At 38.6% G+C, this 12116-nt stretch overlaps 1 protein-coding gene across 1 annotated transcript in view; it reads right to left on the bottom strand.

Annotated features, from left to right (window-relative positions):
- Positions 1-769: 769 nt before the first annotated feature.
- Spta1 (spectrin alpha, erythrocytic 1) overlaps positions 770-12116 on the bottom strand; it is a 78605-nt gene continuing 67258 nt past the window's right edge. Inside the window, exons 43-52 of the mRNA XM_027950791.2 lie at positions 11246-11455; positions 8522-8818; positions 7653-7765; positions 6547-6564; positions 5696-5747; positions 4276-4463; positions 3349-3402; positions 2812-2958; positions 1782-1926; positions 770-1251 (exon numbers count right to left, since the gene is read on the bottom strand). Coding sequence (XP_027806592.2) covers positions 1126-1251; positions 1782-1926; positions 2812-2958; positions 3349-3402; positions 4276-4463; positions 5696-5747; positions 6547-6564; positions 7653-7765; positions 8522-8818; positions 11246-11455 — 1350 coding nt within the window. The 3' untranslated portion in view covers positions 770-1125. The remainder of the gene's footprint in view (positions 1252-1781; positions 1927-2811; positions 2959-3348; positions 3403-4275; positions 4464-5695; positions 5748-6546; positions 6565-7652; positions 7766-8521; positions 8819-11245; positions 11456-12116) is intronic.

Genomic DNA, 12116 nt, shown 5'->3' with positions numbered 1-12116 from the left:
ATTAACCACAATTCTTTTAAGTGGCTCCTGCGATAGGATTTTTCCCTGGCTGAAGGAAGGATTAATTCCCGTGCAGAGAAAGGAATTGAGACAAGATGGTAATCAAATGGAGTGTGCATGTATTGAGAGGTGAGGGCTATTTATGTGGGATATCAGGACTTTTATACAAAGCAAAAAAAGACCTAAGAGTTTTCATGACCAAATGACACCATCACCTTTTTACAAATCAGGCCAGAATATATAAGCATTTGAACTTCTTCAGAGCAAACCTGTCCTGAAAATTCCTGGTGAGAACACTGCCTCTTGTTTTTTTCTGTAATTTGTAATTTTATTAAAGCTCTATTGACTTTTTAATTAAAGATTAATTTAAAAAATAACACAAATGTTATTTTTACTACATTAAAACTTATGAAGAAATTCAGGCGATTGGAGAACAAGGAGGGGAGCGCTGCTATAAAGGAATTTTGTCCTTCTCATAGTGATAACATCTACTATAATGGTGAAGTATGAAAGGAACAAATTAAAAAGAAAAAAGTTCTCCATGCTGATCTCCATATGGTTCCATTTTACAGACAAAAATATTGCAGTTCCCCAGAAAATCAAATATCTTCATTTTCAAATGTAAGAATTTAAAGACATTCCGAAGCTAAAAAGAAATGGCAAATTACCTTGGATTTTATTTATCTACTCTACCATAGCCATTCTTTACAGTACAATTAGCTGTCTCTATTTTGAGAATGGTTTGGTTTCCAGTAATGCACAAGCTCAATTGGGTCAGAAATATTTTATTTCATTTCAACCTTTAAAAACATACTTTATTTTCTAATCTGAACACAAGAAAACAATAAAGGTATACAGAAACCTAACAAATTAAAAATAAAGCCTGGCACTCCTCAGCAGTGACTAGTTGCCTCCAAAATAAGCTCATAGCTTCCTCTCCACCAACTCTGTTAACTTCTCACCCATGCTCACAAGCTTGATATATTTTTTAAATCCTGCAATAAATGTAACACACACACACACACACACACATCCATCTTTTCACCCCCCACCCTCCCTTTTCCCTTCATTTCCCAATACTTTCCCCCAAACCGAGATTTTCTATGATCCTCAACAATCTGCTCATCAATTGCCAAAGTAGGAATTGGTGAAGCCAACATAATCATAGCCAGCAGGCTGACTTCGACCCCGTGGGTCCATATACTGCTGCATATGTATGGTACAGAATGACACTTGTTCTGGGGTTAAGGCCTAAAAAACATAAAAATAGAAAAACAGCGTTACAGAGACTTGAAATAGCTGGTTCCCTGAGGCATTTTCTATGCTCTAAGTGTAGGAGGTGGAGAGCTTTTGGAGGGAGGAGCAAGCTCTGCTCTTATCACAACTTTTATTCATAAATTCATGATTTGTAATAAAAAAAAGACCAACTCAAATTTCCAGTGTGGCTCTTTCCTCAAGGAAAGAGCTTACTCATTTTCACCATTCACTCACTCTCATTGCCTAAGTTTGACTTGTTAAATACAAGGGAAATGAATTAGCGTTAAAAGCTGAGCTGTAGGTTTTGGATTGACTCTGTTAGTTATCAGAGAAGCACTGTAGGTTTCTGAGCTTCATCAAGACCAAATGAAGTGACCAAACAAATGACATATTGTGAAAAAGGAAGTCTAAGGGAAAAGAAAATGTGGGTAGGTGGGTGGGGTTTTCAAAGTAAGGCAACCAAGACTGAGATGACCATAATCCAGATCATGAGAGCAAAGTAACAGAAAGAACTGGAATCTGACCTGCTTCAAGTCCTCTTTGGTAATATAGGCCTTGCCCTCTGCCAGGGATTGGAAAGCATTCTCTATCTCATCACTGGTCTTGATGTTCTCTGACTCCTTGTCAATCAGGAATGATGTATAGTCCTCCAGTGAGACATAGCCCTTCCTGTAGGAGAAATGGAAGAGAAGATAGACCTTCCCAAGTCAGAGAAGAAGGCAGGCTCTCTTCCATGCTATTCAGTGTTCAGAAGACAGAGAGCAGCTCTATTCTCCAAGTTCCTCCTTCAAATAAACTCTCTGAGACTATGGACTATACTCTTCGTCTTGATAATCTACCCACCTTACAGACAAATAAACATTGATAAGCTCTAGACTCTGTTCTGCATGGGTTGTTCTCTTTACACAGTTTTGGAATTTCCCATCAGCACCAGTCCCACATATTTAAATAATGACTTGTCTTCTTTGGTCTTCTGTATTAGAAAGAATTGGTCCCAAACAGTAACTTATGTCTTTGACTACACCACTCTCACAGTACACACACCTCTACCCTCAATTGTTAGCTCTTGAATCATCTAACATTCCTTAAGATCTCATATATGTGAAAGGATTCTTCTCTCAAGTTCCATCCTTTGAAATAGCTGAAATTCATAAATCAAACATAAAACGTGAATTGCAGAATGAGGGACTGAGTTGGAATTAATGCCATTTACTTCTGAGTTATTCATGAAAGAAAATCAAGAGCTGCCCAATTCATTTATGCTCTCTCTCTCTCTCTCTCTCTCTCTCTCTCTCTCTCTCTCTCTTCTTTCTGATCATCATATGAGCCTCATGCCTCTGCCACACTCTTCCTCCTTCTGCCAATCTTAAGTCCCAAGGAATGGAGCCAGCCTTCTATGAACTAAGACCTCTGAAACCAAGAGCCCTCAAATAAACTTTTCCTCCTTTACAATTGTTCTGATCAGATCTTTTAGTTGCAACAGTGAAAAACCTGATTAAAACACTGTCCAAGCCCCAATCCCTGCCTGGATCTGACTCTTGGTCCTCTTCTTACCTTCCTGGATCCACAGCATCCAGGAACTTCTCAAACTTAGGCTCAGGTTCATCCTCCTCCACCATGGGCAAGTAATAATTGAGTCCTCTCAGGCAGGACCTGAATTCTTTGTGAGTCAAGCGCCCTGTCAAATTCTCATCAAAGTGTCTAAAGAATAAAAACATGTTAGCAAGCTCAAGAGAGAACCAGGACTAAAACAGAAAGGAACAGGTCTTTCTTGTTGCATTAGCTACGGGTTTTTAGATATGTCATAGGTCTTGAGAGATTAGAGAGCCTATCTGTATCTCTGTATTTTTTTAACCTAATGAATAGAGGGAAAATCATAAAGAATTGAGCATAAATGAAATGTATTTAATCCAAGAATCTTATAGACATTTCATATTAAAAGCTGTAGCTGAAGCAAATTAACATATTTAGATCTTCATTTAAGATCTCATCAAGTCACTCAGAGGGAAAAAAAAAAGGATTAGTTAGTTTTCAACTAATTCTGAATGGTCTAGGAAACAAAGCACCAGTCAACTAGGAAGTTCTACTCACTTATAGGTGGTGCTAAACTCCTTTAGCGTCTCCTCACTCACACCTATGGTATCCCTGAAAGGAAAGCAGAAATTAATCCATGAAATAAAACAAGAACAGCAAAAGACATCCCACATGGAAGAGAGAGGAATTTTAAGAAACATTCACTATTTAAGTCATCTAGCTCAGAGTTTGACAAACTGTGCTCCAGGGGCCAAATCCAGCCTGCCCTCTGTTTTTATAGTCCATTGTCAAGAATGCTGTTTCCATATTTCATACAGTTGAAAATAATCCAAAAAAGAGCATTTTATGAAACCTGAAATTTATATAGAATTCAAACTTTAGTGTCCATAAATAAAATTTTGCTGGAACATGTTCATTCCTGTATGAATGATCTATGGCTACCTTGCAACTACATCAGCCAAGTTGAAATGCTACAACTGAAACCACTGGACTCACAAAGACCACAGCATTTATAACAAGGCCTTTACAGGATTCCTTGCCAATTCCTGATATAGATAAAAATACTACTAGAAATTTATTGAGGCCTACAAAGCTGCTTTGAGATAATTTATCTTTAAAAAACGTTTTTACTGTTCTGCTCTATTAGGCCATACCTGAATATTTCTCCCATTCCAGATATTATATTTTGAATGACATTTTGCTAAAGGGAATGTTTTCTGAATAGATCACACAAGATGGTGAAGGGACTCCAAAAACTGGATCAAGAAGTCACTTGTCGAGGTAGATAATAGGTAGACTCAGGGGACAAGGTATGTGTCTTATTTCATTATAGATCCCAGTGTAAAGTGAAATAGTCCCTCTGTGGAAATGAGAAAGAGCACTGGCTCTGGAGGTGAGTGCAGTACTTCTGAAGCAGCTCTTCAATCTAGTACCCCACCCCCAGCCCTTGGTTAAGTCCCTCCCCTGGCTATCCATCCTCCATACTTGGCTTGGATCTGTTGCTCCAGATTGTGCTGCATTCGCATCCCCAGCTCGTGGAGCTGGTCCCACTGCTGGGCCAGACCAATGGTGCTGTATTTGATGTCGAGGATCAGAGCCTCTTCCATGTTGTCTCCCAGGTCCTCGATCTTGGTCAACTGACGCTTCATGGCCTGGATCTCCTTCTGCTTCCTCTGGATAAAGAGAAGAGAGGTAGTCGGTCAGACTTCCAGCTCCACACCTGGAGACAGGAGAGAAGTGAGGAGGCTGAGGAACTTGAGTTTCACTGAATTGCTTCTTTTCAATTATTTTCAGGAACCTGCTTCTCTTTTATGAAAATCACTTCACTCTGTAGTCCTCGTTTCTGGAATAGTGGGATGTTTAGGTGAGATGATGCCTATCATTCTGGTATTCTCTTTTGAATGTTTTTATTGGTGCGTAATAATTACGCTGTCTAATTGTTTTCATTGGGGCATGCACTTAGATTTGATCAATTTAATTCCCCAGTTCGTTCCCTTGTCCCCTCCTCCTGCCTTCCCCTGATACCCGTGTCCTACCTTATCAGTCCCCCTTCTATTCTTTAAAATATGAAGTTTAGAGTTAATAGCCATATCTTGCAAATAAAGAAGAGCATAATTTCTGGGACTCATGCATCATCAACTCTCAGTGATTGCATGTGAATTGTCTGCATTATTGATTGTGGCTGAGCTCTAAGTGTTCAATCCTGGGCCCTTTCATCAGCCTGCAGATGTGCATGGGCTGCTGCTGCTGCTACCCAAGCACATTATATGGCAAATTTCTGCATCTTGCCTATGATTTCTCAATGAGGGAATATTGTCCCCCACGGAGAGGAGGAATGAATTGGATATGATGATGGTGAGGGTTGTGTGAGAAAAGTTAGATGTTATAAGGCTTGGAGGTCCCCCAACTATCAACTCTAGTTGACACCTTACTCTTCTGTTGTTATGAAGAAATTAAATTTAATTAAATGTATTTATTTTATTTTCCTCTCGGGAAAAGGCAATTGAAAATAAGATGGAGAAACACTATTCTATGCCCATTGTTTCTCTCAATTGTTGGGAGATGATCTAGATTCAGTTATATCATTTTACCACATTAAGTAACAGCACAGATTCACTGATGTTCCAGGCTGTAAGCTAGGAACCTTTCTATCTGCTCCCTTACTTAATTGTTACAGCAACTCTGTAATAGAGATATTAGCTCATTGTATAAATGCAAAACTGAGGTCCATAGCTACAGTGTGGTGGCCTGTGGTTAGAGTGCCACTTGATGGCAAGAGTTGGGACTGCATCCTTAGCTTTGGGGTCTGGGATGATAGTTCCCTAAAAACATCATCATGTTGCTGTTAAGTGGTTTCTCTTGAGTTCTTTTTAATTCTGGCAATGAATAAACAATCATTACTTACTTTATTTGCATCCAATTGGGCTTCTAGAGTTCCTGTTTCTTTGAGTAAAGATCTAGTTGAGAATCAAAGGAATACATTAGTCATAATATCAGAGGACAATATTTCATGCAGATATAACAACTTGAAGCCCCTACACATCTCTGCTTCTACTTCTCCCAAGTTATATGGCTTCTATAAAATGAAGTTTCACAAAACTAAATTTTCAAACCAAACCTTCTGTTTGTGGCAATCATTCAGATTGATGAGAAGGACACAGGACTGCCTAGGTCTTTCTTCTCTGCGTAGGAGAAGACTTGCATGTGTACTTCTAGTTCTATTATTACATACAGTCATCCCTTGGTATCCATGGGTATTGGTTCCAGGATCCCTATGAATACCCAAATTGTGGCTATTCAAGTCCCTTTTATAAAATGGCACATATTTTCATATAAGCCTCCTCACCTCCCATGCACTTTAAATCATCTCTAGATTACCCGCAATTCCTAATATGATGTAATTATTAAACAAATAATTGATATATCATACTGTTTAGGTGATAATAAGAAAAATACTGTAAATGTTCAGTACAGATAATATTTTTCACGAATATTTTCAATCTACATTTGGTTGAAACCACAGATGCAGATCCTGTGAATATTGGGCTGACTCTGAACACTTAAACAATGTCAACAAGGCTCTACCTACTGGAATATAGGGGTAGAATAAAATAAATTAGCTTCTTTCTCATCCTGTATTTTTATTTATGCATTATCATAATGTAATGGGATCATTATACCTCAGTTCTAAGATCTCCTTAACTAATTCTTCCAGAATAATATAAGAAAACAAACATGATAGCATGAAATACTGACCCATCCAGAAAATAAGCCCTGGATACGAAGAACCGGAACATGAATTGGAAGAGAGAAAAGAGAGATCATATGTTAACATGGATCACTTCAATTATCTTGTTTCTTCAGATCTACGAAACATTCTAAATCATTTGTAGCCATAAAATATAAAGCTTTCTACACTGTTTCCGAAGTCTCTCCCACCCTGAGAAACTCTAAGCTTTTCATTGAAGCTCCTTGCTTTAGGATAGAGAGCACAGATGTTTAATGTTGAGCACACACTGCCAGGGTCTGATAAGGGAACCGAACCAGAGACAGAGGAGAATGTGCTATTTCCTATGTATTTTTAGACATGATGCAAGAATTCTTTTTGTTCATCTCATTTATCCTTACCAATGAGTATATAGAAGTAGCATATGTTATGGCTTGGCCAGCTACCCATTTAATCATCAAAACACCTCAATTCTGACCTACCTAATAGACACATTCTACCAACTTGGATAATTTGTTCTAACAACTGTATCCTTTAAATTTTCACTTTTCCAGGTCATTTCCTGAGGAGATGTGACAAATGTTATCTTCATGTATAGAACATTTTGTACCCCTTATTAGCTCACTTGATTCTCATTACACTCTAGGGGGCTGGCAAAATAAGAGCTTCATGTTAGGTGATTTCTTGTTGTGCCAATAAGTACATATGTGACCTTAAGCAAGTGAATTTACTAGTTGAATATCTTCACACACTTAGAAGTAATAATATTTGTTCCATGCATTTTTCAATGTTGCTCTGAAAGGTAAGATCAGAGATAGGAAGCAATTTGTAAAGTTCAATGTGGCAAGTAAATAAAGGATTGTTATTATTTTGGACTACAATTATAGGCAACAGGAGGAAAACTGAGAATACTAAGGAGAGAATAAAGAAGGGTGCATATGGGTGGAAGGATGAAATTCTTGCTTCTTGAAGCTATAAGGATTAAAGCAATCAAATCCAAACATATAGCACAGTCAGTATGTGATTTGGGGACATAGTGCATGCTATGGGAATGTTGCCACTCCCCTTCAGAATGCATGTCATCAAATAATGTGTGTGGCATAGGGGTTGTGGGGTTGGAGGGAGCCCAGCACACCTGGTCTCCTGAATCCACTGAAGGAAGGCACTGGCATTCTGCTCAAACTCTTGGCACATCTCAAAGTTCTTGACTTGTCTTGCCTCTTCTTTTTGTAGCTCCTGCTCCCGCTCCTAAAACCCAAACCACAGACAGTAAGACTCACATAAAAAACCTGCCTTTGCCGTAAGACAACCAGTTTGTCAGCTCAGTTGGACATCCCTCTCCAAAATCTAACCTATCTTCCACAGGCACATGTCTATATGTTCCTATTTCTTCTTACCCCACCACCTCCCACCTCCAAAATGTAGAAAAGACCTGTAAGGTAAGATCAGAGATAGGAAGCAATTTGTAAAGTACTTATAGGAGTATCTAGGACCAATCCCAGTAATAAGTAAATGATTATTAACAGCAAACTTCCCCTCCTCTTAGTATTTTTTCTTTCTTTCTTTCTTTTTTTTTTTTTTTTTGATGTGTGTGTGGGGGTAGAATTAAATTTAAAAGAACAGATAATTATTTTTAAATGGAAAGATAGTAACAAGAGTTGCTATTAAAAAATGGTGATGGAGTTAGTTTTTATTAATCTTTCATCTTTTTACTTATCATAGTTTCAATAATGTCCATCATCATAGATAACAAAAATTTAAAACAAACTCATAAAAGTAGAGAATGCCTTGGATAGGGGGAGAGATAGGGCTTATGAATACATACATATGCACACACATGGTAAAGCTATTGCCCAATGTTTCTTAGTGTTTGTTAGTTTGTGGCTCCTTTCTCAGTTTAATTACTAACAATGTTTCTTTTTTTCTTATAAGACACCAACTTGGATGACAAATTAAGGGGTCATGCTCACTGCAGGCAAAAGTCACTCTTCTGCCTCAAGTTACCTTGATCATGTCAGGTAGTTGCTTCCAGATCCTTTCCAGCACCTCCACCGTCAGCCAGGTGTAAGGGCTAGAAGGCACATTTAAGGCCTTAATCTGCTTGTCTAGTGCCACCAAATAGTTGAAGTCTTCCTGAGCCCCACCCAGGGAGGCCAAGAATGCTTCGTGCTCCTTCTGCAGCTGCCGGACCTCCTGCAGCGACACGCAGTGCACAGGCTGGGACAAGTCCTCTTCCACGTTCTCACACCAGTTGTTGAAAGCTGAAGCCTTGTGTGCAAATTCCATGAAGAGCTCCTCAGCCTGCAGAGGAAAAACCAGACAGACTCATCTTTCCTGATAAAGGTTCTCAGCAGAAGAGAAGATTGAGGATAAAAATAATGACTGTCTTCTGAGAGCCAGCACTCTCAAAGGGATGAACTAAAACCAGGAGGGACCATGTGATCAGATGAACAGACAGGAGAGGAACAGCCCTGGGCTTAGAATTTTCTCACTGTGTGAAACTAGTCAAGTGTTTCATCATTTACAAATGAAAACCTGAATGACTCTGAAAGTCATTTCACCTCTTAAGAGTTCGAGAGTGGCAAGGTAGTTTACAACTACATTTCTTATGGTAGCATGAGCTCAGGTTCTACCTGGTGCACACAAGACATGCAGAAATGGATGATGAACAAATACAGGGAAAAATTATCACAAATCAGGCAACTCTTTTATTCTTTATCCACTTCCTCTTCTTTTCCTCCAAGTTTCTGCAGATCACATCCTGCTGACATTTCTGAGCATACTACATCATTTTCCTAGCTTCCCACTAGCACTTGTTTGGACCTAATCTCATGTCGGAAGCTTCTCAAACCACTGCTTTAAAACATTTCCTACTCTTGACCTACATCCTTAGCATGAATCTACGTATTGTCTCAAGTTGCCCATGCTCTTGAAAGACTGAGTCGTCTATATTACTAAAACAGTCTTTCCAAAAAAGCACGGATTTTTACAAACAGCAGGTGATCAAAAATAGTTTGAGACTTAAAATGCAATCTAGATTTTGGGTCAGCAGATTGTATTTCTAAGGAGATCTATCTTGAGAAAATATGAAAATGGGTTTCCTCTCCTACCCACCACAAGACTTAAAGAAAATTCACCTAAATGGAGTGGAAAGGGATAAATGTATTATACCATTACTTCTTATCTTGTGAACTTACTTCAACAATATATATGCTTAATTGATTTTTTTTATTTAAGATTTGTTTCTGTAGGTCCTATGTTCTTTTATTAACAGAGATTTGCATTGTGTTCTGGGTTCTTGTATTCTTGCAGCAGAGAATTTCAAGAAAGGCATAAAATATAGTAAAATCAGCAAAGTCTGTTAAAAAAAAAAAAAAGGTACCCCCAAGGGAGAAGAAGGGCCATCTTGAGAGACAACACCTTTTTTTGTGAGCTCAGTTTTATTGGGGTATGAGGACAGAGCTGATAGAAAGTTCCACTCAAGTATCACCTTCAAGCTCTGGATTGACAGACTACATTGATTAGCAGCCTAATGGCAAGTCTTGGTCATCTTGGCCCAGCTGATAGGTTCTACTTAGAACTTGGGTTTACAGAATTTATTGTCAGTATAGGCTTGTCTCAATTGTCCTGTTTTCCAAGTTTGTGAATCTCAGGTCTATTGTTTGAGCATGATCTTGCTTAGGATGTTGTAGGCATCAGGCCCTTTTAATGCAAACACTCACCCTTGATTCTTACCTCCTGAATTTATCTATACTTTCTCCTGTAGTAAGAGGAATAGTTTATAAAGCTGGGGTTAGGCCAGGGTCCTGAAAGAGCTATCTTGTCAGCCTGTACAACTCCACTAAGGCAGAGCTGTTGATTGACTGGTTTGCTCTGTACTATTTTTTTCAACCCCTGACTGACTGATTATGTCTAACTGCTACCTAACACTTAAGCAGAGTATAAATTAACTAAGGGTCCAGACTGACTTTCATGTGTGTGTTTGTTTCTCAATTTCTCGAACTCCCTGCCTTAACTTATTGCCAAGTACAATGCTTCTTCTGGTCTGGGGATGCTCAAAAATTTCCCTGACCCTCTTTTATTATTGATATACTTTATAATATATATACAATGCCTTAGTAGCCACCACTGGAAAAAATTTTAATCACTTATATCCATATAGAATTTAGTGGTTTCTTTTGCATTTTTGGATCCATCATCTATTTTAGTAGTACTGACAGAGGAAGTCAGGAGAGGTTGGCAGTATTGTCCTTTTTCTTAAACGGGGAAGCAAGTTTCAAAAGAAATGTCACCTGACCTATATAAAGGCTTCCCACCTAGGAAATGTCAATATGAGTTGAGAACATGTTTTATGGCTACTATCCGGTACTCCCTTTATTTGAGTTAGATAAAACGACAAGGTCAGCTTTCACTCCTCCCTGCCAGTTTTAGTTCTAAGGATGTGAAGACCTTCTACCCTTCTGTTCCAACCACTTCTTCTATTAACTACGTGTTTCTGACTTCCGTCTCAAGTTGGTTGTATAACCTATCAATCCATTTTTAAAAGCCCACCTTTTGATCTAAGAAAAAAAGGACTCATTTTCATTCAACCAGAATATCTTCTTGATCTTTTTCAATGCCCTAATTTGTCTTTAGATTTTCCAAACAGGGTTCCCAGTGTCTATTTCTAAATTCCATGGTTGATATCCATGTGGCTGAGACCTAATCATGCCTCGTCCTTTTCCTTACTTTCTGTAGAGGCAGCTGCTTTTCCAGCAATTTCTCTCTGTGGGCTGCAGAGGCTTCCAGCAACCGCTCCCAGCGCCTTTGCAAGGCGTCATGGCGCTCCTCAATGGCTTTGCTCTGGCTGTGCTGAGCAGCTACCAGTTGGTCCTTCAGCTCAGTGATCTCAGCAAGTTGCTCTTGCTGGAAGCTCTGAAGACTGGCATCCAGTGTGTCCTGAGAAAGACCAATAGAGAGGCAATCAGCAGGAAAAACGTATGGGTTCCAGGAGGTCATTCACACCTGGCTTCCTCAGACGTTTATCACTTAAAAGATGAAGGCAAGGCAAGAATTAGGGTGCTGGCCAAGAAACAGCAAACATGACTTAGAGGCTTAAGGGAACACTTGGATTTAGAATTTTCACTACGTCCGATTGAATGTAGACTTTATAATTCAATGTTAGACTAGTTATAAAAATTAATATTAAAGGAATATTGGATCATAATATTATAGTCCAAATTTTCCCCATCAAAATTAAACCTTTCTATAGCATGCACACTTTCCCAGACTCTCTTACTATACAATCTGTTCTAATTAGTAGCAGTGTCTTACTAAAGACCTTGGAAGTGCACAAACTAAAAAAAGACCTCATACAGGTGCCAGTTACACAAATTTATTTTTTTGTGGAGCTGTTGATACCAACATCACAAAATTCAGGAATTTAATTTCTAGCTTTAAATGTTGGCTTGTGTTAGACCAAATCTCCCTTTGAGAACAATTTTAACACCTGGATAAAAGTAAATAAAAATAAAAATAAAAAAAATCTGGGGAACCAAAGATTGGAGGGGACATAAAAATAAAACTGTAGAAAAGTTGGTTCAATATTGGCCTCCCTTCC

The sequence above is a fragment of the Marmota flaviventris genome, chromosome 10, assembly GCF_047511675.1.
Source record: "Marmota flaviventris isolate mMarFla1 chromosome 10, mMarFla1.hap1, whole genome shotgun sequence".
Taxonomy (NCBI): domain Eukaryota; kingdom Metazoa; phylum Chordata; class Mammalia; order Rodentia; family Sciuridae; genus Marmota; species Marmota flaviventris.
The sequence above is the reverse complement of the archived record's forward strand: the minus strand, read 5'-3'. Positions and strand labels throughout refer to the sequence as shown.